Source organism: Athene cunicularia (genome assembly GCF_003259725.1).
Source record: "Athene cunicularia isolate RWA chromosome 12 unlocalized genomic scaffold, athCun1 chr12_part1, whole genome shotgun sequence".
Lineage (NCBI taxonomy): Eukaryota > Metazoa > Chordata > Aves > Strigiformes > Strigidae > Athene > Athene cunicularia.
In genome coordinates this window covers 18,676,963-18,704,618 of record NW_020799116.1, presented here as the reverse complement: position 1 = coordinate 18,704,618, position 27,656 = coordinate 18,676,963, and the positions used below count along the sequence as shown (strand labels likewise).

The 27,656-nt window shown below is 45.2% G+C and overlaps 1 protein-coding gene across 4 annotated transcripts in view; it reads right to left on the bottom strand.

Annotated features, from left to right (window-relative positions):
* Window positions 1–27,633, bottom strand: part of HEMK1 (HemK methyltransferase family member 1) — a 33,822-nt gene extending 6,189 nt beyond the window's left edge. For 2 of the 4 annotated variants that reach the window (XM_026857493.1, XM_026857496.1), the window contains exons 1-7: window positions 26,881–27,633; window positions 25,139–25,582; window positions 24,576–24,667; window positions 21,900–21,993; window positions 5,561–5,713; window positions 3,441–3,505; window positions 65–114 (exon numbers count right to left, since the gene is read on the bottom strand). In XM_026857493.1, coding sequence (XP_026713294.1) covers window positions 65–114; window positions 3,441–3,505; window positions 5,561–5,713; window positions 21,900–21,993; window positions 24,576–24,667; window positions 25,139–25,429 — 745 coding nt within the window. In that variant the 5' untranslated portion in view covers window positions 25,430–25,582; window positions 26,881–27,633. Of the gene's footprint in view, window positions 1–64; window positions 115–3,440; window positions 3,506–5,560; window positions 5,714–21,899; window positions 21,994–24,575; window positions 24,668–25,138; window positions 25,583–26,583; window positions 26,679–26,880 lie in introns of those variants that run through there. The other 2 variants (XM_026857495.1, XM_026857494.1) reach the window with 2 other exon arrangements.
* Between the last annotated feature and the right edge of the window lie 23 nt (window positions 27,634–27,656).

The following is a 27,656-nucleotide window of genomic DNA, read 5'->3' as shown; positions in this document are numbered from 1 at the left end:
CCCACCCCCCCACAAAGTAAAAAAGGAGAAAGGCAAAGGAGATTATAACAGTGAAAAGAGTTACTGTATGAAACATCATGGTGGAGGATGTGGATCCTCTCCTGGAGTTGCAGCCTGTAAAATTCCAGATACAAGGACAGAAAGAAGAAAGATTAGGGGGCATGTTTGTGGATTCATGAATAGCACGTTCTATAAACAAATCATTAAATATCCCATCTCTTATCTGATACACGTATATCCTACCCCACTGACTGCAGCTGGATTCCTCTCAAGCTACAAGAGAAGTTTAGGATCTGCTCTCTGCCTGAAGAACAAATTAAAAAAAAAGAGCACACTCTGCACTCATGGTGATTCCAGGGTGCAATATTCCCCCACACTGCTGCATATTAACTACATCTGCAAGGCCTCCCCCAGGTAAGCTCACCATCCCTGAAACAAAAACACAAAACCACAAAAAACCAAACCCACAACAAAATCACCTGCTTCAAATATGTAAACTTGCTACTGTAAGTGGAGACAACATGCTCATGTGTTTGCTACATTCTTTCTCCAGCCTCCTTTATGATCTAGAACTTAACAGATCTTCTGGCATCTGAATGTATTTTCTAGGCATTTTTGCATCTCACCTCACATGCCATGTTAAGGTGATGAGACATTACTGCACCCTACCAGGAGGTCAGTTCAGCAGAACCCCAGTGGCAGACACAGAGCTAGGAAAAGGGACTCCTTTAGGGACAGCTCATGCACACACTGTACAGTATAATGTATTTAAAATACACACTAGGATCTCTCAGATACTAGTTTCTGACTCATGATCTTTCTTTCCCCTGATGCCTCTGTGCACATTAATTGTGAAATACATGTTATGGTCAGTGCCTTTCATCTGCAGCCAGACATCCCCAGGGTGCTGACACCAGCAGAACCCCTGAAGGCACAAGAAGATACATACACCTCCCCTTTACCTGTGACAAGGGAGCAAGGAAGCATGCTGGCTTATTATTTTTAAGAATCGAGTCTATAAAGATCTCAGTATTTCTCAAGGAGAAATCTTGCCCAAGATTCTGATCTCTCTGACCCACTACTCTAATCCAAGACAGAACAACCTTGAGACTGCCAGAGTGCCACTGCATGGTGCTTATGGTGCTCCAGTCTGTCACAAACCTGGCATGATCCATCCCTAGATCCCAGCTTGATACAGAATATGCTCCCTGACACAGGAAAACAATTGAGACAGTGACCCCCCATAAATCTTAGGAAGCCTCTGACAAAGCTCCCTTGGATGCTCCTACAACACGAAAGAGAGGCTGGTCTGAAAGTAGCCTTGGTGCTTGGTGGCAGCCTGATGCTACAGGAGAGGTCACAGAAACAGAGAGTGTGAGACTCTTAATTCCTCAGCTACATGGTCCACCCATCAAAATCTCTCTCCTTTCTCACCAGTTTTGCTTCTGGATTTTGTGAAGACATCTGAGCAATGTCAGAGGAAGCACTTTTCAAAGTCAGGGTGACATAGGTGGTCAAGATCTGCAGTTGCAGAAAGACTCCAAGCCCCCCCCACAGGAGATGCCATTCCCAGACCAGCAACAGCACACTGTGGCAGAGAATCTGCACTGTCCCCTAACTCCTGACCCCAGTGTAGGCAATGTCTAGAGAAAACAAAACTGCAGCTCCTCCCAGCATGTTCTCTCCTCCTACCACAGTGGCAGAGTTTTCCTCCCAGCTCTTCAGTGTAACACCACAAGGTTACCCAACGGGGTTCATCGAGCATGCTGTGACAAAGGCCTTATACCCAAGTCCTATTTGTCTTTGCTGAGGGCCTACAGTACTGCCCTGCCAGCAAACACAGGCGTCAAGAAAGGGAGGACTCCTGCATCTGTCTGCAGTGTCCCCAGATGGGCCATCTGGCACCAGGACTGATTTAGCGAGAGAAAGACTCACCAAAGCATCTAGAGAACAAAACCATCATAAGGGAGCTCTGAAAAGAAGGCAGGAACCAAACTGGCTTCAGTCAAGCAGTAACACAGCTTATCCTACTGGCTTTTCTCCCAAGAGCTACAGGGCACCATGCCATGGACAAGATCACAAGGATGCAATGAAAACATGCATGGAGAAATAGGAGGTTCTCTGGCATGGCATTTACACTCCCTCATCCATTCTTGAGTCAACAAGCCCCGTTAAAAAGCAAGATTATTTTTCCCAGATGCCAGAGCAATAATCTACCAAGGAAGCAAAAATCTGGCCAGCTTTTATTATATCTATGAAAAATTGCAAGAGAACTTGACACATCAGAAGGAAATCTCTGTTCCCTATTCCTTATAACTGAACTACGAGGCAAACGGTAACAGTGAGGTGACAAGTGTGGGAAGAGCTTGTTCCTACACATCACTTCAGGCTCTCATAAGAGCTGGGACTGGGTTGCAAGAAGTGAAGAGATGCAGCTCGGTGCAGCCAGAAACAGAGACAGCCTGTCTCTGTAGCCCCAGTTCTGGCAGCAGCTTGGGAAAAAAGGCCCTGTGGAGAGAAATGTCAGTTAACGAGCACCTCTTAAGACTCACAGCTGTCCTAGACTCCATAAGAGGCAGCAGTAGGAATCCTTCCTGAGACTGCTCTAAATAACGCCCAGGGCCCAGCAGTTACTGAGGATAAGAGTACATACTAGAGCTCTGTACCTTTTACAATGTCTACAGAGACTGGGATCCTGGACTCAAAAGTATACCAAGATTCTGGGGCTCACTGTCAGTGACAGTCTGGAATAACCTGAGTTAAGAAGAACCAGCTACAGCAGTGGAAGGACAAAGTCAACCTGATACAGGTCTGTCCTGACTTCAGGCACAAGATGTTTCATTCAGCAGCCCTGAACATCCAGCCACAGCACAGGTGTCATCCAAACAGCACAGGCCCTATCAGCACCATTCTCACCAAGGCCAGGACTGCAAGGAGGGTGCTGAGGGATACCACACCAGCACATCAGAGTAAAAGTGCTATTGGAGTGTGTATCTAGAGGAGCAACGACAGAAACAAATGCAGTAATAATGATACAGGGAGACAGACAGAGAAAGGTTCAGGCTATATTTGTCCTTAACCTCCTCAGTGACATACACATTCTTACCACCCACTGCCTTGAGTTTTCCAAGTTCACAGGACGGAATAAGAGCAGTTACCATGAAACACTTTGAAAATCCTTGGAAGACAGACAGCATGTAAGTACTATTGCTTTATTTAGTCTGCTGTCTTTGCAAAGCACATTCACAAGTCAAAGAAAAAAGCACTCTGGTAAATAAATTTTTTTTTTTCTGAATTCTTACACACTTTAGGAGCTCAACCAACTAAATGTTCTCTGGTTTCCAGTGATGATAAACATCAACTACATGTCCGAATATTGAGGACTCTTGGTCTTTCTCAAACAACGATTTATAAAAAATGGGTAATATGTGGGCTTTTACCTATGTGCATTCTCCCTGGTGAGATTCACAGCAGCCTCCTCTTTATCCACAGCTATCACCCGGCTCTAGGACAGAAAAAAAACACACCACCAAACAAGTATTGCAACATCAAGGTTCCTGAGCAGAGGAGCTCTGCCAAAAAGGACATGCAAGATAAAGACCAGCAATTGACTGTTCACTCTTGGCTCCTAACAGGAATAGCTCATGAAGAATGCCTCTCAGGGTACTGATGGGATCACGAGTCACTTCTAGGAAGGCCACTAACGTGACAGAAGGCACTCTGCAACACTGCCAACAGTCTACCAAAATAGACAGGCTGCTGACCAAACTGCTCAGCTGACAACAATGGAGTCACACTGACTCACATCACCTGGTATGTTCATAGCCCCTAGTAGTCTGAGACTCAACACTCTGGCTTGTCTGGAGTAGACACAGCTTAAAGGAAGATCAAGTTCTAGGCTTCTCCTCTCTCATGCAGACAGAATCCCTCCCAGCACTAACACAACAACTTGGACAGTGGTTCTGGCATTTTCCATCTGTTATACAGACACCTTTTGCCTAGTTACTCCACTGCAGTCCTTACACCACTTTCACTGTGTGTATTGACTGCATGTACTTGACTGTGTATCAGGTATTTGAGAGCCCTCCAGTGTACACTAAGAGATAAGACTACACAGTTAGAGATTTATTTGACCTTCCAATCAACCTTGGGAAAAGTGCAGGCAAAGGCCTGACTTGTTTTTGCTTTGCTTAATGTTTTTTTGATGTTTTTTGAACACAGATGTTGGTAAGTACTTATATAGAGGAAGCATGCTTAAAGAAACTGCTTTGCATTTGGAGATGAAGGTGTGACTGGCCATCATTCCTAGGAGGATTAATTTTACAGCCTGAGACTAGAACCCACACACATGAAGCTGGCCCTTAAATTGAAGGACACAGCTGAATCCATAAGCAAAAAGTTGCTGTTGTCTTATCAGTACCTTAGGGCCAAATTCTGGCTCAAACACTAAAGAGATCACACAGAGTGTAAACTCCAGTTAGCTGTCAGTGTGGCTACCACTAACTCCAATCAGTCAAGAGTCCTTATTTGTCTGGGCACAACAGTTTGTGTTAGCCACCTGGGAAAGGACTGTTACCAGTTACAGGACCAGACCGACAAAGCTCTTTAACTTAACAGGCAAGGAAAAGAACATAAAGTACAGCTCAGGAAATCAAAGTAATTATACTTTAAAGTCATGTAGCTCAAGTATTAACCTTATTAGGTCACTGGGAGGAAGAACACAGGCATCAACATATAATTCTTACACACCAAATCTTATACTTCTCCAAGAGGAGGGGTTGGCAACAGCAGTTCTCGTTCATGAGAAGGAACTAGCCAGTCTGCAATTCTGAGAAAAGGGGAATATTTTTTCCCCCAACCACATGCAAAGAGATCTTGGATTCAATTCTCTTTCTGCCTACCAACAGTATCTCAGTAATCATGTTACATGCCACAGTAATCAGAGGCAAGAAGGGCTTCGGTCATCCAGATTTTAGTCCCCTTCCTGCTCTTTTCACTCTGTTCAAAAGGTGTGGGTTGTTATTAAAGAACAAAAGACTTAAAAAAAAAAAATGGTTTGGCAGTTGTGGCAGTGTGACATATGCTTGTCATATTGATCCCAAGTACAGCCACTTCCATGGTAATCCCTTCCCTGCATTCATTTAGTCTTCAGTCTCCTAGAGACAAGATCTTCTGATTCACAGTAAGGTGATTTTGAGAGTTGACTGCCCCATAAATTCGACTAATAGAGTGTGTGTCCGTGCCTCAGTCCCTCTTGTCCACAGCCCAGGATATTAGCTTAAACTAACACCCACCAGTGCTTCAAGCTAAGGTGATTAATAGCGAGCTGTGACAGCTGAATAATGAACACATTTGCTTCTTTCATTCTGACTATGTCTCCACTACTCCCACGGACAGCTGGGGAGAGCAATTCCTAAATATCCCTCTTCTACCTAGCATGAACTTATAGAGCCTGTTAGAGACCTTAGCTGCTGAAGTCCCACCAAAACAAAGAAGGTTGTCTACAAAGACTAGTAGAGTGGGATTGTCCTGTAACACAAGCACACTGAAAAAAGCTCACCTGTGGCAGTTTGCACAACAGACTCAGAGCAATTGCTCCAGAGCCGCAGCCAATCTCCAGGATCATGGGATGAGGGACAGGAACTGGGAAGCAGAGGTCTGAATTCTTCTCACATTTTCGAGATTCTTCCTCCAAAACTAAAGAGACAAGATCCTAAGAAAAAACAAACAAACAAACAAAAGATCCTAACAAAAAAATCAAACCAACCCAAACATTTCTATGGTTACTGTTTAGACTCACACCTTTATGGTCTGAGGAGTGGAGTTAAATTTGAGTCTGTAGCCCAATGAAATGTATTTTTGTTGCTGATTTTTAAAACACAGATGGCAGCAATGGAACTGACATGCCAGAAGTCACTTTAGTTCTATCTCCCCCACAGGGTGCTTTGATTAGTAACCAAATCCTCAGGATACAATTCCCCACAAATCCTCTGAAATCTTCTAGCACTGTTGGGAAAAACAATAACCAAACAGCTGGAGCACGTTATCTTCTGCAACAGAATTTTATTTACTCCAAAATTCCAGCTTTCAGAATTTGTAAGCTTCAAAAATCTAAGATTTTGATACTGTCTCAGTATGGTACGTAATGTGGAGGCAGATGCACAACTCTTAACAGCATCTAAAAAAATAATCCAACCTGCAGATACAAAGCAAAGACAATGAATTACTAAATGACCCAAATGAGCTGGATATCAGATTGTGGATTTACTCATTTTGTTGGCATGAAGTCACATGGAAAAGATTTTCATCCATGCTACTGGATCTGTATGCATCTCTGCCATTGCTGCCTCCTCGCTCCCATCAATCTACTCTTTTTTAAATCCCTTTACAAGTTCATATAAAATCCAACCAGCAGCAGAGGTCTCAAAGACATACAGTTCTAAGGTTTGTGAAAATAAGTGAATAGCTACAAGAGAAAGCACACATATGCCTCTCAGGCTGCAGCACAAACTTCCCTTGATATTCACCAGAGAAAACTGTAAGGCAGAAACCTTATAAACAACTTGAGTGCATAAGCAGCTTCAGCAGGTGCTCACAACTCCCTACAATCCTTGTGTTTTCATGGCACGACAGTGCAGAAACAAGGCCTTACTGCCCAAGGTGCCTCCATGATGCCTAGGTTACTCCACTTGAGAGGTCTGCTCTTGGATCTCTCCTGTAAATCCAGAAAACTTGACAAAGTTTACAAAGAATAACTGGCTTGTTTTTGCCAAGAAGACATTACCAGGGAAATTACCAACCTTTCATTTTTACGAGGAATCTTGCATGTTCTTTGTATGTGCAGGAATATTATAAAGCAACACGTCCTGGAAGGCAGAGCAGCTTCTCTTTAGTAAAGCAATGGCCTTTTTCAGGAGCCTAAACTGAGCAGGCTTGTACATAAGGGCATAAGCTCTTCCTTGGATACATCACCCTAACTGGGGTGCAGTGTAATAGATGCCTTGTGCAAAGCTGTAGTTTTTATGAAGATATTTGTTGCTGTTGATCATCCTTCTTGCTAGGCCAATTTGCATCTGCAGTAAGTAGGGAGGGAGGATGTAAACAGATATAAAAATGAAGCCTTAGAGATGAGGAAGACTAGGGAAAATGCGGGCCTTCTCCAGAAGGAAATGGGAGACATGGTCACCTAGGACATGGAGAAAGCTGAGATACGCAATAACTTTTTTGCCTCAAGCAAGGACTCCAGTCACACCACCCAAGGCACAGAAGGCAAAGACTGAGAGAACGAAGAACTGCCCACTCTAGGAGAGGATCAGGTTCAAGACCATTCAAGGAAACTGAAAGGGTACAAGTTCAGGGGACCTGATGAGATTCCTGAGGGAACTGGCAGGTGAAGTGGCTAAGCTACTATCCATTATATTTGAGAAGTCATGGCAGTCTGGTGAAGTTCCTGCTGACTGGACAAGGGTAAACATTATCCCATGTTTAAAAAGGGAAAACAGGAAGAAGAGAGAACTACAGGCCAATCAGTCTCACCTCTGTGCCCAGCAAGATCATGGAGTGGATCCTCCTGGAAACTCTGCTATGGCACATGGAAAATTAGGTGATTAGTGACACCCAACATGGCTTCACTAAGGGCAAATTGTGCCCGACTAATTTGGTGGCCTTCTACAATGGGGTCAAGGTGCTGGTGGACAAGGGAAGAGCAACAGACATGGACTTGTGCAAAGCTTTTGACACTGTTCTGCATGACATCATCAGCAAATTGGAGAGACGTGAGTTTGGCAGATGGACCACTAGGTAGATAAGGAATTAGCATGATGGGCACAAAGAGTTGAGGTCAACAGCTCAATGTCCAAGTGGAGAGCAGTGACAAGCACCATTCCTCAGGGGTTGGTGTTGGGACTAGTGCTGGTGACATGGCCAGTGCAACTGAACTAACGACAGCAAGCTGTGTGGTGTGGGCAACACACTGCAGGGCAGGGATGTGCCATCCAGAGGCACCTGGGACAGGCTGGAGAGGTGGGACCATGTGGACCTCATGGAGTTCAACAAGGCCAAGTGCAAGGTCCTGCACATGGGTCAGGACAATCCCAAGCACAGATCCAGGCTGGGCGAGGAGTGGATGGAGAGCAGCCCTGAGGAGGGGGACTTGGGGGTACTGGTGGATGGAAAACTGACCCTGAGCCAGCAATGTGTGCTCACAGCCCAGAAAGCCAACTGTGTCCCGGGCTGCATCCCAGGGGGATTCTTCCCCTCTACTCCGCTTTTGTGACACGCCCCCTGCTGTGCTGTGTCCAGCTCTGGGGCCTCCAGCATAAGGAGAACACAGACCTGCTCAAGCAGGTCCAGAGGAGGCTACAAAGATGATCAGGGGACTGGAGCACCTCCCTGTGAGGACAGGCTGAGAGAGTTGGGGGTGTTCAGCCTGGAGAAGAGAAGGGTCCAGGAAGACCTTATAGAGGCCTTCAAGTACTTAAAGGGGCTACAGGAAAGGTGGGAGGGACTCTTTATCAGGGGGTGTAGAGGTAGGACAAGGAGTAATAGTTTTAAACTGACAGAGGGTAGATTTAGATTAGATATAAGGAAGAAGTTCTTCCCTCTGAGTTTGGTGAGACACTGGCACAGGTTGCCCAGAGCAGCTGTGGCTGCCCCCGCCCTTGAAGGGTTCAAGGCGAGGTTGGACGGGGCTTTGGGCAACCTGGGCTGGTGGAAGGTGTCCCTGCCCATGGCAGGGGGGTGGGACTAGATGAGCTTTAAGGTTCCTTCCAACTCAAGCCGTTCTGTGATGAGCTTTAACAAAATATCCCCTGCAACAGAGCACCTGAGACACAGGCTGTAAAAGTCAGACAATATTTTCTAAGGTTTCCCACAAAGACATGGATTGCTTTTAAACATATTAAGGTACTATGCCGCTGCATGCAAGCACGTACCCAGTGCTTAGAGAACAGAAGTGAAGCTTGTACTACTTTACAGTCCAAGATGGAAAACCAGGCATATTTCAACATTATCTGGGCCTTGCAAAGCCAGGCAGCTTTAAACCACTCCATTTTAATAGAACTGTTTGCCTCTTGATTCCTCCTGCTGAAAGCATAAGACGGAAAGATTTGGTTTATTTGAACGTGTAAACAGTCCATATTTCTAGTAACATCACTACTTCTTCAGATCAGCTTTTCTGAGCCTTTGTCATTTTCAACTCAGCTGTGTTTGGCTTTGCTGCTTTTCTAGTAGCCTGGCTCTGCCAACAATAGCCTTTCAGGAACCACTGTTCTCCTGGATTTTCTTTAGGCTCCTCTTCACAGCCTTTTGGGGCCTTCAGAGGCTTTTTAACAACAAGCACCTTCAACTGTTTCCATTGTTTTCTCTCAGATCTTCTCCAACTGTTGAGCTGGAAATAGCCAGAGATGCCCACACCTTTGCTCACCAGACACTCAATGACAACAGCCTCTGTGCTTCTCCAGACTGTGCCCTCTGCCTTCCACAGCTTCCAGTGCCCCTCAGCAATGAGCTCTGCTGTGCTCATACCCAAAAGCCCAAGAGGGAACAAGAACAGCCCACAGGCTGGAGGGCACTATCCTGAGAGGCCTCACCCAGAAGCGTGTCTTCACTGCAAAGTTAAGTTTGGTGACTGATACCTCAGCTAGCCTCAGCCAGTGTGAGGAGCCACTCTGCAATGCCCTGCTCCAGTTACCATGCTGTTACTGGCACTGCACTCAGAAGGGAGTTTTGCTAACAGCCTCCAAAAAATCACATATTCCTTTTTACTGCTCAGGGATTCCTTTCCTAGACAATTATGGAGGAAAATATGCAGAATCCCAATAGGACTGTAGGAAACCATTAGAGGACTACCAGCACTCAGATAACAGGGCAAAATAAAACAACTTATCTACCCACTTTTGTGGTAGAAATGGCTTTTGCCTTTCCGCTAACAGCTCCAGATGAATCATTCTGAAAACACTTCTGCAATGGAGACAGCCAGAGATTGTAACCACAGCTGGTTTGGGGAAGCAGGTCCTGATGATTCCCAGACTACAGAAGAAGAGCCACCCAAAAAATTCTTCTCAGACATTAAATCACTCTTTTAAATACCAGCCATTTCTGGTCACTTACAAGTATTTCCAGGAAATCTCTGCAGTAACTCAGAAGAACCATCTGTCTCCAGGGCTGATCACAGGGTAGCACAAGTTATCGATTACAAATGTTCAAATATAACTTCCATACAGTAAAACTACTGTCAGCATTTATTAACTTCCTTAAGGCTTCTCATTAGTAATTTCAAGCTTGGAGTTTTTAAATGGAACTTCTACTTTACACATTCCACAATGAAAGTATTTTAGCTTGCCAAAGCTCCTACTTAAACATGACTGATTTCAGTTTCTACCACATGTATATTAAAAAAGGGATGTTGGTATTACATAGGCTTTGTATCCTACTTCCTGACTACTTTGCTTTTCATATACTGAGGAAAAGGCTAGTTAACTTTCCTAATACACACCTTTATTATAATAGTTCAAAATGAAAATGTATTAAAAATAATGTAGCATCCTAAAGAAACTACATCCTTTTCAGGACATTAGTATCTCACTACAGTCAAAAAGTTCAATAAGTATGAAGATAAATTCTTTTATGAAATAAATTCAATCGGCAAGCAAAACAGAAGGTATATTCTAACTGACAGGGAAAAAAATTACTAGTACAGATTATTCAATGTTGAATTAAATTTGCAATTATGTATGTATTAAAAGCAAGAAGTAGAGACCAAACAATGCACTGGAATAAGACATTCTGACATTCTGTAATTTGGCTGTGATACCATGGTCTTTTTCTTTACTTACAGCTCACACATGAAAACCACATTTCCCCAACAACTGTAAAAGAATCAGGAAAACCCAGCAACCATGATACAGAGTATGTCCAGTTAGCCCACTGCCATTGCCACTAGGTTTCCTTTTCAGAAATCATGAATGATCAAGTTATCCAAAATAATTTTGAACAGCATTCTTCAGATTCTTCTCAGTATTTTTCATGTTTTAGCAAGTGATCTGGCCAAAATCTGTGCTTCTCCAAGCACACCATCATCTCCCAAGATGTCAGCACTGGAAACTGATAAATTATAGCACTTTGCAGAACCACCTTCAGATCTCATCTTGGGAGATGAAGTATTTCTGGGCATGCACTACAGGGTTCATACAGACTACAAAATACCCTGCAAGACAGACATTCCCTGCCTCTGTAGAAGAATCTGACTAGAGCCACAGCTGGAGAAGAGCAGCAAGGAGGCAGAATGTGCTAAAAAGAGATGCCAGTCCCAGACACAGAAACTGGGACAACAGTAGATGGCCAAAGGCTGTGGTCTTTATTGTGTAGGATACCCCACATCTCAGACTGAACAGATTCAGAGTCAAACATCTGCTAATATAATGCCAGCATTGCTAAAAGCCATCTTAAGCATCAGTTTGATCACCAATTCTAAAGGTTGAGAGATGAAATTATATAAATTCCACTGGGAAATGAGAGAAAACACTTTGGCAGCCTAAGTGATTAATCTAAATTCTCCACAACCTGCCACTCTAAACTGAAATGGCAGGCTGTTCAAAAAGGGCTTACTTTCATTTACACCATTTACAGGATTCAATACATCAGAGAGAGAAATGTTCTTCAGTACAGAAAAATGTTATTTTGGACAAAACAAAGACTTGACAATCACTGTGTCTTTGTAATCTCTGAGAGGAAAAATAAGTTGGCTTGTCCCTGCAACACGCTGAGCACTTCAGTACCTTTAACACATTTATCCTCACAACTTCCAGACAAGCAACTCTAGAACAGTGACCATCCCAAACCCACAAAAGAAGACCATGGCAGACCGGAGCATTGCACCCAACGCTCCTGAAGCCTCATCCACACCTTTCCACTTTAGATCATGGAAACGGGTCCCTAAAACTCCAGTTAGGAACAGGCAGGTCTACAGTTGTGTGAGGGCAACTGACCTCCTGCAGAAAAGCAGAAGGCACAAAGATCAGAACAAGATTCCCACATCATCTAAACAAACAGTGCTTGCCTGCTCTTGAATAATCTGTTTTTACTGTTGTAGATAAAAACTGTAAATAAAAAAACACACCCCAAAGTGCTGAAATAAGGAGCAAGTAAAATCATAAATTCAAAAAGTAGCTTAGCAATGTGACCTGATTCCACATTTACCCACAGTATGCTAACCAATGGACAGGATGAATGCCTAACTGTGAAGTTATTAAAATTCAAATTATTGCTTACAGTGTGCGTGGTGTACACACACGTGGGTATAAGTGTGATATTTGTGTCAGAGTGCGGAAATGGAACATTTTTAATATCTTTTCTCCCCTAGTCTGTGCAAGAAGCTACTTCCCCCAGCAAAAGCCACTTTTGGAAAGAGTGGAGGGACTGAATAGCAAACAGACAAACCCAAAGAGAAACTAAAAACCTCTCTCTGCTTTTGCTAGCAATGCCATGAAGGTGAAAGGATAGGAGGGGCCTGGACATGGCTTGGGCAGCCCCCACAACTCAGAGCTGTTGACATCTGCTTGCAGGGGCAGATTGCACATTTCATGCAATAGATGGGTGTACAGAGATGTTCAAGCAGCAGAGAGGAAGAGCTAGAAGTCTCATGAAAAGGTCAGATCTTATGCATGGCTTAAACTGCCTCAGAGCTGTCCTCTCCCCTGCAGTTTGCAGGATTGCCACGCACCTTTCCAGGGCACAGCAGCAATGTCAGTGTGCTCCAGGGCCTATGTCACCCGGTACAGGCAGACAGCATGACAGTCGGGGCAACAGGCTAGGCTTAAGAATGGGGCCAGCTCACAGCTCTGCAGTTACCAGCATGACTAAATCCCAATCTCTCTGCATGTTGCAAACTCCTCTTGCACAGCAATAATCAGTGAACTTCCCCTTCACCCCCATTTTACAGAATTTTGTTCAGATATTCAAGAGGATGTCAAGAGCACCAGCCACCTCAAACTTGAGGGTGGTAAGTTAGGCGCAAAGCAAAGTATCTGAACAGGTTTTTACACTGCGCTGGGCTAGAAGTGATGCAGGCATCAAGTGATAGGTTTTTAGGGACCTAAATTCTGTTGCTTAGCACAAAACGGAGTGGGGAGAAGGTGGCAGCATCTAGACCCTACATATCTTCGCCAGAAGTAAATTTAAAAATCTACAGAGGAAAATGCAGGACATCCTTGGGAGGGAGAAGGATATCTGGCCCTGATAAGCAAAAGAAGAACTTTCAAGGTCTAGAAGAGACCTATTACAGGTGGTTCCATATATAGGGGACACAAATATTTGCTTCCCATGCTACTTAATTTCCAGCACTCAGAGGTTCTCAAGCTTTTGTCTCCTAGCCAAGCCATGCACAGCCTGCTCTCACCTTGTGATTCCAGGAAGTCTTGCTTCACCGCCTGATTCACCCTAAGTTCACACTGTCATTTATCTGGTTTATTTGGTTGCATTTCCCTCCCCCCCGCCCCCCGCCATCTTCTCTGTTGAGTAAAACAAAGGCAAAACTTTGTGAACACCTCCAGCTTCCCATGAGCCTCTACCTCACCCTTCCACCCACAACTCTGGTTCCCCAACACTTCCCCCCCCAGCACACACCCATGTTCTGACAGGTTCTTGGTATTGCCTCCCACTCCCTGTGGCCAGGTCTCTAGTTCACTGTATTTCTTGGAACCGCAGCTGCACAAAGAAAGCATGAGGACAGTGTCTGCCAGCACCCAAACCACAAGCTCCACAGCTGCACAGCTCCAACGAGCAGACAGCACAAGGTCAGGCAGCTTTCAGCACCAAGACAGTCGGGAGGAAACAGCAAAGATTCTTGCTGCTCAGTGGTGGCTACAGAGCTGTGCGGCAGTCCAGAGTTGAGGCAATCACGTGCTACAGTCCAACAACAGTGAAAGAACCATCTGATGTTTCTGTGATTAAAAGTACAAGGCTAAGAAAAAACAGAGGAGGGAAGAAATGGGAAAGGCAAGGGTGGAGGTCACAAACTCACACTGCATTCCCTGGAAACACCCTTTTTTCGTGCCCCACATGCTCTGGGGAAAGCAGGGAAGACAAGTTTCCAAGGGGACAGGACAGGGTGGCAAGAAGGTCTAACTTCCCAGGTTAGTAAACAGGACAAGGAAAGCAAAAGACACATGAAAACCTGGATAAACTTCTCTCTGCTCTCGCACACTTCCCGGGAATGTTCTACTTATTTGTGTGCTTTCCAGAAACTTCTGTTCTCAGAATCCAGGACTTTCCATGGAGCCTGATCTGATACTAACTGAATCACCCCTCCCCTCCTGTTTGTCCACTTGGCTGCCAGTCAGCACATGACAACACACCAGGAAGCCAAACCTGACACCTCACTCCATGGCAATGGCCCTAGAAGATCACTGCCACGTACCCTCCTTCCAGAAGCAAGCCACCAAACCAGATCAGTGTTTAGTGGGCAGGCAGGCTACAGTATTTTTGTCCTAGGCTCTTCCGCCTGGCACCACAGCAAGAAAGAGAAAACGTTGCACAACACAGATAAAACTTCCCCTATACATGTACAGAAAGCAAAATACCAGAACAACTGTAGAAGGAGCCACTGATCCAGAAAGTAAAGGTAGCTTTAGGCAGAAACAGTGACAAACAGGTAAAAGCACACCTAATACTGAGGAAGGGCTTTGGCTTCTTTGTCACAAAACAGAAGCAGTTCCTGTTGGAGAAGAGACTGTGACAGCACCAGAAATGACTTCACCAAAAGGCAGCAACCTTTGCAACCTGCATGTGCTAGTGCCCAAAAGAAATTACTACAGCTGCCACACCTAAACTTAGCCACACCCCAGAAGGGCAGGAACAGTGGATCAAAGTCACTCTAAAATGGCTGCATCTCGTGTCTCCAGCACAAACCTCTATCTTGGCACATCTCTCCAGAAGCAAGGCATTTTCCTTCTCTGCAGATACCAGTATTGACCACTGCTGCGTGAAGCACCTGGACAGATGCACTGGTCCAGCATGCTAAGCCCTAGCTCTGAAGTTCCAGTTATTTGGATGTCTAAACGGAGCTGGCGGGTAGGAAATGTTTAGGGATTTTTTTCCCCTGTTCACATGGAAATCCCCTCAAGTCCAATCCCTCATATTACAGACATTTTATAGTTTGCTTTTCTCCAGCTCTAGTCCTAAATCCTGCTCTCACTGTTGATGAGCTAAGCTACTCAGCTGAAACTCACAGGAATAAGGACCCTCTTTCAAATAGAAAAGGGAGATTAAAAAGCTAATGACTTCATAGAGTTCTTTTAGGGGCAAAAAATAAAGGCATTAAGAACACAGAGATCTGTGAGAACATATAAGGAAATTCTATATAAGTTAGCCTGGGGAACAGGTTTGTGCATGACTTAAAAGAACAGCTGCTGCTTTCCTTGCCTTCAGCACAGATTTTAGTTTCAAATTTACATTTTTGAGTCTGTCCTGGAAGTCACCAAATATAAAGTAATCCTCTGCACTAGCACAGCCTTTTTTTCTTGCATAGGAAGCCAGGAGAAACTACTGCCATAGTTCATCTTGGCCAGATAGCCAGGAACAATCCTGTTTCTTCCTCCATTTCCTTTTGAACAAGAAATCTGTCTTGGGAAAACATCCTGTCCTGATTTTAAAGTGGCCAGCAATAGATTCCTGCTAAACTGTTTCAGTAATCTATTATACTCTGTAAAAAATGTGCACCTTTTCTGGCCTGCATTTATGGTGCTTGTTGTACACTTATGGAACCAAAGAGACTTCTGTTATCAAATTTCTGCTCCCTGTGCCAGGTAATTAACTTGTCTTTGATGAGCTACAAGTCTTTTACAACAAGGCAGATTTCTTCCAGCTGTTAATCTATTTACTGGTTCTTCGCCAAACCTTCTTTTACATTTCTTTCTCAACTGGTCAGTAACATAAGATTTTTGCAACTATTCCACTACTGCAGTACACAGATTATTTGGATTTGGCAGTCCCCTGTTATCACGTGCAAGAATCACATTAGCCTGCTAGGCAGCCTGCTGAAAATGGGTGCTCATGGTCAGAATACCCGTAAGAGCCTCAAATCTTTCTCCAAGATCTTCTGACAGTGAAGCCCCTCAGCCACAAGGCACAGGCTGCATTATTTGTCTCTGCATATATGATCCTATTAAACACTTGTGCCTAGCTTAAAGGGCAATTCCAATTGCTCTGCGGCAAAACCAGGCTCCCTTCGTAATTCCCATTCCCCAGCCTCTGTGCCACAGCCCACTTTGAGAAAACATTGTTTTTCTCCAACATACTGATAAAATATTGCCTATCATGTGGGCAAAATCTGATCTGTGTGAGGCCACAATAGCAGTGCTGCAACTTTAGCATGTCTGTTTACAGCTACATTTTGACAGATAGCAGTTAATTTTTGATCTATTAAATAATGCCCTATTGCATTTATGTTCGATATACCTTATAGGAGTCTACATATCTATATTTCAAGAAAGGATCTCAAGCCATGTGCAAGATAGAGCACCATTATCCTTTTAATTTCCGAAACTGTGAAGCCAGTAACACAGCAAAATGAAACAGCCTTCCTTTGAAGAGACAACTGATCAGAGGAAAAACTATGAAAAAAAAGTCTCTTGACTCCTGATCAATGCCTGTACTCACTAGCCACTGTGACCTTTTGACCTTTCAAAAAAATTAACCATCTGTGGCAAAGAAATTAGGGAAATGAAAGGCCATTCGGCATCAAGAGCTTCCTTTTAGCACTGATTAAACCAGAAAATGTGAATCACTGCTTTGACATAAAGCACCAGAGAAAGGCCCCACCTTGCTATCTGTATATTTGCATATACATGTCAGGAAGCAAAAATCCTTCCTTTTCTCTGTGCTTGACTTTCTTGAAAGGTTAATGATTACGCTTAGCTAGAAGTAAGGTTAAACTTCATGAAAGGCTTCTCTGAGCAAATCTTTGCCTAAACTGCTTTTCAGAACAGCCCAACACAATGACTGCCATTCAGCTGACAGACGCAAGTAAACAACAATGGTTTTGGTGTATTGAGCATGTTACCGTGGGAAAGAAACAACCTGTCTTGGGAAACAAGTTAAAAGTCATAGGTGGAAAAAGAATTGATTAGACAGCGACAGGACTAAAAATTACAGATTCTATAAAGGGCATGAATGGTTTGTGTTACACACACAGTAAGAAGGGCTTTCCTGTCAAATGAGCAGGCAGCCCCAGAAGCAAAGAAAATACTTTACAATACCAAATTAGAAAGATTTGCTGTCGGATGATGTCATGGGGCTAGACACAGACTCAAAAGAGGATTAAACAAATCAATGGAGGACAGATCCATTATTGATTATGAAGCAGGATGGCCCCAAATCCAGCTTGGGCTAAGAGCAGCCATTAACTGCTGACTGTCAAAAGAAGGGGGGATCCCTCCATACCCATCTTTTCCCTTGTAATTTTGTCCCCAACATCTGCTACATGTGATCAGACACAGTACATTGCACAAGACAGACCAATATAGTCTGATCCACTGTCTTTTTTCTTGCTCTCACAGGAGACTGTAGCCACAATCTTTTTTGCATGACTACTAAAAAATGTTCAACACGGCATAGACCTGTAATTTCTTTCCCTAAGATGTCTCCCAGGCTGAACACACATCCTCACACTACAGTCAGTCTACCCACCTTACAGGACAATGGACTGTTCTCATGACACAGCCACCACAACAAAGCCAAGACAGAAAATAATTACACAGGGTCTGAGCTTGTGCTGAGACCACAACAGGACAAGGAGATGTCACCAGGGGAGTCCTGGGTGGCCTGAGGATCAGAGGGGATGGTGAGACTGTGACAATCCTCCCAAGCAGAACCGGAACTCTCCCCCAGCAGCCTTCCTCCAACAAAAACGAAAACTCTATGTCCAAGAACCTGACTCTACCCACACATTAGTTGCAAAGGATAAAAAAATTTGACCATTTTTGTTTCCACTGAACAGCTAAGCCTTTATTTGCTTTAAAGCACAGCATCTGAGAGGAGGGGATCAGAAACGGTGGCAATCGTACAGTAATTCATGAGAAATAGAACTATCAGTAACGGCACGAGCCTAAGCCTGGAGTGCCCTCTAGGGGTAAAAGCCCGGTGAGCCACATACCCCGAACTACTTCCTGCGGAGAAGTCCTGGATCAAACCACACCTTTCCTTAACGAAGTCCTGGTGAGGATTCATTTAGCCTATATTTGCCGGGACAAAAAAAGAATGATATATCCACGGTTGTCTGAGTTCTCCTTCTCTTTGTCCTAGTTTCCCTCTGATCCACAAGGCTGCTGCCCGAGTTTCAGACGGCCTTGCTTTGTGAAAATGTCTTTCTCATCCATTAACAGTGACCAAGCAATGCTGAGATAGGGAGTCCTTGACATTACAATAATAATCACATAACAAAGACAATTTACAAGACTGAGCACACGCCTAAACTTTGACCCAAACACCTCCCCATTGCAAAGCCTGGCTCTGATGGTCACCTGAGTAAAGCAGGCAGCATGTTGGGTTCTGCAAGCCCTTGCTTGCAGGAGCAAGTCCAAAGCTTTGCTCACGTAGGGCCAGGTAGCTGGAGGAAGGGGAGACTGAGGACTGCTTAACAAAACTCTCCTCCAACACAATATACTTCTGTGAGCAGACATCTATCAGCCCTATGGGCCAAAAAGCCATGACTGAATGCAACCAGCTTTGTTACCCTGCTCTCAGAGCTTAAACAGGACCTGCTAGTTTCCTAATTCTGGCTGCCTGCCCCCTCCCCACTTGGATTCCCATGGAACAGACAAATGAAGCCACATGTGCTGAAAAAATATTCCCGGAGGGAGCAAATGGGAGAGGACTCAGCTACCAGAGAACAGTAAATAGGCTAAAAAGGGGTAAATTTCACACAGGGCAAAATTAAGCAGACAGCTGAGCTTCTCTCTTTGCATGTGTCCCTCTGTCCCCAGGACTGAAACAATGCTGGTGGTTTATGTCCTACTGTGTTTGCCTTCATGCCATTACCAACGTGTCTGGGAGCAAGAGTTATAACCCTTCTGTTGTAACCGTAGAACAAAATGTTCATGATAAAGATGGCTGATCTTCCTTTTAGTCTTTGAATCAACAAGCAGAAGCATTTTCAGAAGCTGCATAAATATAACTGGAAAGCAAATTTTGCAGCTGCTTGTGTATCTATACTAGCAAGTCAATTTAGGGAGTCACATTTACTCAGCCAAGGACAAGAAATGCCACGTGGCTTGTGTGTGCAGTCACAAATAAACAACTTGAACCTGGGATATCAATGTTGATAATGAACTGCTTCCTAAAGGACAAGGATTATTTACAGGTATTATTTGGTGAAAAATTTCAGCACTATCAGTTTTAAGAATGCTGCAGACAAATTCTAAACAGAATGAGAGCAACAGATAGAACTAACTTCAGTATTTTTGAGAGGAGATGTTTCCACTATGGTTTTTAATTCCAGTGAAGTCTGGAAAAATGACTCTGAAACAAAACATAGGCAAACCCCAACCCAAACACATCACACAAAGCTCTGAGTCAGAGACAACTAGCCCTTCCTTCCTAGCAGAAGGAAAGGATATGGACACCAACTCACTTTGTGCAACAGGTTACACTGAGTACACAGTTCCTGGAAGCAGCACATGCCTAAAGCTATGTCCTGTCAGGTGCTGCTAAATAGCTGGATCTTGTCCCCATGCTCTTCCTGTCCAAGTAACATCCCCAGCATCAGATCACAAGAAAATTCTCAGTTGCCAACAGAGCTCCATTCCTGAGCTATCATCATAAACTTCTGACCTTCCATAATAAATGTGCTAAAAATGTGCCTTCATACTAAGTACTGTGACACATCAAATAAAGTTTTCCCAGAGAGATGAGGTTTGAGTTAAGCTGTTTATGCTTTTTTGCACCAGGGTATGTTAAGTGGTTCCAAACACAGCATGTTAGACAGGACTGCATTTTATTTTGGGCCAGTGGAGATGCTTTTACCAAAATCACACATGTGGGCACAATTAACAGCGTTCTCAGGCATTAGCCACCCTGGCTTCCACTCCACACAATAGGCCTTTGTTTGAAGCCTGGCACTTCATGGAAAGAATTAGAGCGCAGCACCAGAGGAAGCCTTGCCAGCAGATGTTCTGACTTGCAGACATGCAAGTTCTCCCTGGTTTTAACGCTCACTTTGCATCCACAAATTATGGAGAGTTAGAGATTGGAAACACTCTTGAATCAACTGGAGCAGAAATACTGTTGACAATAACAAAGCTAACCATCACTGGGCTCTAACTGGCAAAACTATTCCTTAGAGCCCTATCTCCAAACTTAATCACCACAGAGCGATCAAACCCAGATGCAACAGAGAGCTCACACCTTCTCTGGACACAAGTGTCACCACGATGAATTAGGGCCCAGCAGGCTCTCAGTGAGATGCTGCTGAATGCCCCACACCAAAACAAACCTGGTTCTGAATATTCTTCTACAGGCTGAGATTAGATGATCTCTAAGTGGTAGTTGTGCTGATTCCCACTAAATTGCCTGGAATCTTCTCACAGATTTCAGTAGCACCATCTTCTTCAGAGGGCACAAGGGAAGCGTAAGCTGCCTTTGTGTAATAAAAGGTGTCAGATGAGGATTCTGTAGACTGCATCCTCTCTTAAGTGAGCTGCTGCTTTCTTCATACATTCTTAATGCTAACCCTTCCCCAGAAAAAGCAAAGGTGGTCCTCCCACGTCCACAGCCCACTCAGCCCTGGCATCACTTCTGACACTGGCAGTAGGGGACATTCTGTCTGAACAATCCTTTCCGTTCTTTCTACAGCGTGGGCCCCTACTTACAGAGACCTAAGCAGAAGGCCAGCATAGTACAAGTCACCAAGCAGCAGGCAAATGATTGAAGAAATTACTGTCAGACTGAAAACAGGTTTAAGCTTCTGAGACCCCTAAATGGACAAGCTGTGGAGACCATTTCATCCCCAGAAGTTAACACAGGCTTCAAAAGCAAACAAATTCCCAGAAGAAAAAAAAAAAAGAACCACCAACCCAAAACAAAAAAAACCCACCTTACTAAACCTAACACCTCCTGAGGACTAGTAAACAGAAAGACTTCCTAGCTAGGATGGTCCATGAACTGAAAGCTAGGCTACTGTCAGGGAAAGCATTACCATGGAGTTCTGGGTTTTTCCCCTTTCCTGGGGAAAACAGTTTTACCTTGATCATGTATAGCTGTCCTTTACATTCTTATAACTGATACTCATATTTAACTCCAGCCCAGGTCAGAACTTACCCATAATTTTTCAGTGTTAGTTTTGTTACAGCTCAGGAAACACCCCTTCAGTTGCCAGTGTTTGTCTAGAAACCACTGCGGAGTCATCAGACAGGTGGTAGGTGCCATCTCCTACCAGCCTGCACTGGTTTAGTCTGCACATGGACAAACAAGCTCCCCAGAGTCCATTACCATTTTCCACTATCACAGGATTTTGCTAACAGTATTTGGACAACTTTGAGATTCTTGTCCTTGTATTAAAGTACTCAGCCACTGAGACATAGCAGTATAGGTTCTGAACTTCTAGGAGTCATTATTATAGCAGAAATAAGGAAAGAAGGCCAAGTCCTTCCATCAATGGAGTTGTATCTCCGAGTAATTAAGTGATACGCTAGCTTGCAACATCTCTTGCTCTGAGCCAGCAGGCAAAGTTCACCAGCATCAGTTCCAGATCATAAGCTTAGAATCCCCTTGTGTTCTAGAAGTGATCTGACCTCATCACTACAACCTCACGATATGCAGGGCACCTTCATAATCATGCTGTGATTGTATTGTATGATGTAATTCACAGAATCAAGCCCACCCCGCCACGTTCTCCACATTCATACCTCTGTTTCAGGCCGAGGAATAAATACTGGGGGTCTCATCTTCAGTGTCAGGTCCTGAAAATCCCACTCGCCAAGCACATACTGCACCGGCATTCTGTGGCAGGCAAAAGCAAGTGTGAACACTTTAGGACTACACTCTACAACACAGAAAATCTCTCAATACCACGCTTACCTCATTACTAACCAGATAACCCTGTCTGGGTGAGCAACCCAGACACCCCTAAGGCTCTCAACCACCCACGCAACGTGCATGTGCACTCTAAGGGAGCTGTGCGAGCTCCATTTCCACAAAAGAGTTTGCAAACAAGCACTGGGCTCGGGCAACTACAGGCCAGTCAGCCTCATCATGATACTGGGGAAAGCGATGGAACAAATAGTCTTAGAGATTGTTTCCAGACAAAGTACAGGAAGGTGACTGGAGTAGTCAGCATGGATTTACAAAGGGGAAATCATTCCTGGCCAACCTGACAGACGTATCTTCATGACATATCCTCACTCACGACACAGTGACTAGCTTGGTACATGGGGAGAGAGTAATCAATACTGTGTATTTTGACTTTCCTTATGGTTTTGATACTGTCTCCCATAGCATACTCATATACAAACTGATGAAGTATGAACTAGATAAATGAGGTGGACTGAAAATTGACTGAACTGGCAGGCTTGGAGGGCCATGTGCAGTGCACAAAGTTCAGCTGAATGCCAACGACTAGTGCATTGCCCCTGGAGTCAACAGTGGGGCCAATACAGCACATCTTCAGCAGTGATTTGGATGAAGGGCCAGAGAGCACCCTTGGCATGTCTGCAGATGACAGAAAACTGGGAGGAGTGGTTAACAGGCCAGATGGGTGTGTGACTTTTCAGAGGGACCTCAGGAGGCTTGAGAAATAGGCTGTCAGGAACCTCATGAAATCCAGCAAAAAGTAACATGAAGTCCTATAAACTGGGGAAGAATAACCCCATGCACCAGTACAGGCTGAGGGCCAACCAGCTGGACAGAAAAGAGGGCTGAGGGCCAACCAGCCTTGCAGAAAAGGCCCTGGGGAGCCAGTGGACAAGCCGACCATGAGCCAGCAGTGTGCCCTTGCAGCGAAGGCCAATGGCTCCCTGAGCTGCATTAGGCAGAGTGTTGCCAGAAGGTCGAGTGAGGGGATCCTTCCCCTCTACTCAGCACTGGAAGGAAACATCTGCAGTGCTGGACTCCCAGTACAGGGAGAGACATGGGACATACTGGAGTAAGTCCAACAAATGACCATTAAGAGGATTATGGGATTGAAGCATCTGACATACAAGGAGAGAGACTGAGAGCTGGGATGGTTTAGCCTTGAGAAGGGAAGGCTCAGGCTGAGGGGTCAGGGGAAGGAAATCTCATTAATAACCATATGTATGTGGTGAGATGCAGTGAAGACGACGGAGCCTGACTCTTTTCAGTGGTATCCAGTGAAAAGACAGGCGAAGAGCACAGACTGAAATACAGAAAATTCCATCTAAACCTAAGAACCACCCCTTTTTTTTTTTTTTTTTTTTAAAACACTGTGAGGGTAGTCAAACACTGGAACAGGCTGTCCAGAGAGACTGTATAGTATTTGTCTTTGGATATATTAAAAGCTGAATTGGGCATGGCTCTGAGCAACTTGCTCTAGTTGATCCTGCTTTGAGCAGGAATGGTGGACTAAATTTCCAGAGGTCCCCATCAACCTCCATGATTACATGATTCTATGAATTTTGGGGCCATGTTTTCAGCTGCTGCGAGGCATCATACCTCACTTCTTCATGTAGAACAGCAGATATTTGTTGCAACCTTAACAGCACTTAAGACAGAGCAACTTGAAAGTCAAACAGCTCTGGGAATTTTGCATTTCTGCTCCTAACACAGGACTCAAAAGCAGCAGGAAAGTTTCAGGGAAGACACTCGGATCCTACAAACAGTAACCACTGCTAACACACTGACTCCCTGAAAAACCCTCACAACCTATTCTGCGTAAGACAAAGCAGGATTAATCTGCACAGCAAAATGAGGATCCACATCATAAACACACCCATGTAAACAAGCAGGAAGATGCTACCTCCAAACATAGTCCCAAGCATCTCCCAACCTTCTAAATGATCCAAGTTCCTGAATACTTCCTCTCCCCACACACTACTCCCCAGGTCCAGCCTGATTACAGGTAGCTCCTTCACACCAAACCCATTTCATTTTTGCACTAAGAGAATCCCTTACGCAGAGCAAGCAAATGGAAGCCAAATGGAGACCAAAGCTACAGCAATCAAGGATAATTCTAAACACCAGGGAAATCCCTCTGCTGGGAAAGCCTAGAAAGCAATGCACAGCAACACACAGACCAGTATAGGACTGGCAGCTCAAGAGAGTGCTGAATCAGACAGAAGGGGCCAAAGTTAAATTTTGTAAGCACAGAAGGGCTTAATGAAAGTGTACCCAACTCAGAGTCAGTACTGCCAGTTAAACCCTCTTTGCTCCCAGACAGGACAGACAGGTGATTTGCTAACCGACAATAGCAAATGCCCATCACCTGAGTCACCATGAGAGACACAGCACTGCTACTTGACATGTCAGCTGCTAATGGTCCCCTACTTTCTCTCTGCCACCATTCTTCTGGCCGCTTTAAGACTGAAGGAAAGCTCGCCAAAGGAACGACTATAAGATGATGCTCTTACCTTTCTAGTCGCTTGTTGCTCAGCTGCTGGATTTGCTCCTGATGCACTGCTGTAAGTGGAGTGCAGAGGCTTTTGGAATTCAAGCTCTGAAACTGAAGACAAGTTCACTTTAAAACCTATGCACTTGGGTGTCCCTTGCACCCTCCCAAGGGCATCCTCCAGGGAGACCCCAGCATGCTGACAAACACATGTGCCTGGGACTGCTAGAAACCACAATTAGGAGAACCTATCTGCATGTTTAAAGACAAAGCTATACAACTGCTCTTCTGCCTCTTTTCAGGGTTTGAAAGAATAGGTTAAATTAAGAACCATTCCACCAGGCAAGTGAGGGTACAGCATGGGTATGTGTCATTGTGTTAGACTTCAGTCTCTGCAAAAGAGGACATTTAAGAGACCCCAAGTATTCTACCAGCATTGATAAACTATGCCTCACTATCTCTGCCATTCAAGGAAGGAAAAGTTGTTCTACTTCCTATGAGTGAGATAAAAAGAACGCAAGAGATTCAATCAAAATGACAAAAGTGAGAGGCATACACAGATCTTATTGTTTCCTATTACTTAACTGTTTTTGCTCCCAGGACAAATGACACAATATATTCACTGGATTCTCGTGCTTCAGGAATCCCATTTGTCTCAAACACCTTCTGCCAGTAGTTGACCACATCAGTGGCAGTCACAAGCCCAGGTCTTGCACTGCAGCTCTGCCGCAAGGGTGACTGCTTTGGACTGAGGATAGGACCTTTACTTTGACTCAATCGCCCTGGCACACACAGAGGTGAGCGACCCAACAACCTCCTGAGCAGCTGGTGGGTGAGGCATCTCATTGTTGTGAAATCAGTTGCTGGCTTCCACATGTGTTCCTTGTTACTATCAGCTGATCTAGTCAGTGCTGAGACTCACAGGACACTTGGTGCTACAAGCCACTGTGGCTAAGCACCAGCTGACCACAGCCAGTGGATTCTCCTCAGGGCAGCATGAAAATGGCAGTGGTTTGCAGCTCTTCTGGTCTAGAAAAGAAGGGAAGAGTACAGCCTGAATCCCTTGGGCTAGCAAATCACAGGTTCCCCTCTGACAGAATGCAGACTGCTTGCCCTAATCCCAGCCCAGAGGTACAAAACCAACTACTCACACCTTGAGAGTAACAGAGGATCACCCCAAGAAAAGACTCAGGTGACAGGTAACACCTCTGCCACTGCAACCCATTTCTTCGCAGAGCTGCCCATCTCCACAGGCCAGAGCTACTGGACAGCCAGTCCGTGCCCATGGCAGGGCAGAAGCAAGCATGCCTACACACAGGCACAGCACTCCTGCCTGTCCTTGGTCTTAGAAAGCCAGACAAAGCAATCTTTAGCTTCAGCCCTTGGATCTCCATCCCATGGGCAGGTCACACTGGTTCCCTACAAGAAGACCTTCAACCTTCTCTTAATTTCTTTTATTCTTCTCTCTTTTCATAAAATCACAAGGCCTAGGTTAGTGGGTGTGCTCACAGAAGATCCTGACTCCATGGGTTAAGGATCTTCCACACTCGCACCATCTCCAGAGAGCAGACAAGGGGCCACAGAGCTACTAAGAGCAGAGGAAGGAGAAAAACCCCTAAGGTACAACTAAAGGGAAGAGAAACAGTTGAAAGATGCGAAGGCCAGAAAAGGAAAACCCTGCCAGAGGGAAATCAGTCTCTCAAAGGAGAGAACAGGCAGAGCCAGGCACAGGGGGAAGAAAAACAAACAAGATGACTGCAGGAGACAAAGGGAATGAAACTTTACAAAACAGCTGCTGCATATCACACTTGGAACTGTGTGAGACAAACAGAACAACAATCCCACTTTCCTGCTGTGATCCATCAGAGATGAGGGCCCCCCTCCCTCCTGACTCACAGTCCCTGGAGCCACTGTGGGTTTCCCAGAGCACCCATTCCATTCCTCTATTGATGGCTGCTTTTCATCACTGTCTCAGAGGCCACAACCTCCCCCTCCAATTCCTCCAGAAAACCACCACACAAACAAAATACCTCTCTGCAGCAGCTGGCAGCACCCAGGGTGGGTGGCTCTCCGCACTGTAGGAGTGCTGCTGCAGGGAGATCGGAGTCAGCTCCCACCTGGGTTCACTGAAGCCCCACTGCAGCCCTGGACCCTGCTGCACCGGGCACCCTCACAGGCAGCAGCATGGGGCCTGCCCTGCTCTTGCTGCACGGTGAAACTGTGGGAAGTCAGGCCTCAACTGCCCTCCTTTGCAAAATCAAACCAAACAGAGCCCAGGGAAGCAGCAGAGGGAATACCCTGTGGCAAAGATCTCATGACTGGCTTACCTCCTAGCAAAAGGGTTGGTGCTCTAAGAGCCCAAGGATCCTCTTCTTACCACCTTCCTTACCCCCAGCAGAGAGATGAACTGCCCCTATGGAAACCTGCCTTTATCTTATGCATAAGCAGTCTGACAGCTACAGTCTTTACCCAAGCAGCTCCTCACCCTAAAGACCTGTTTTGGGGATACTGGCACAAGAAGAACACTGAAGGAATAAAACATTAACCATTAGTGTTCTTAGGGAAGCAGATAAGACTAATGGGCCATGGCTGGAACAATGATTTCACTAACTGTCATTATTAAGAAAGGAGAGCAGCTACTGATGTGAAGTCCCTGCCAAGAACAGTCCCTTCATGCTACTTCTTGGTGCAAATACCTGTTTGCACACAGGTGGGAAATACTTTTTTTTTCCTGCAGTTCTGTTGTTTGGTCCATTCAACCCCCGGTTCCCCACTCACTGCAGTCACCGCTGGCTGCCGAAGGGCACGGCCTGTCCCGCTCTCCGTCTCTGCCCCACGCTCCCTGGCTCACCCGCCGGCTCGGTCAGGAGCTGGGCCTGGCACCACCCCAGTCCAACCTTTCCGAGCTGTGCTGGCGGTCAGTCCCGCCGGCCGAGCCGGCAGGATGTAGCGGGGGGGTACAAGTCCCCATTTGCCAGCCAGGGAGCTGCCCCCCGCCTCATCTCCGTGACCGGGCGGCTCTCCGGCGGTACAGGAGCCCCGCAGAGTCCCGCCGGGACCAGAGTCCGGCCTTCCCTGCATACGCCATACCCTGGCCAATGCC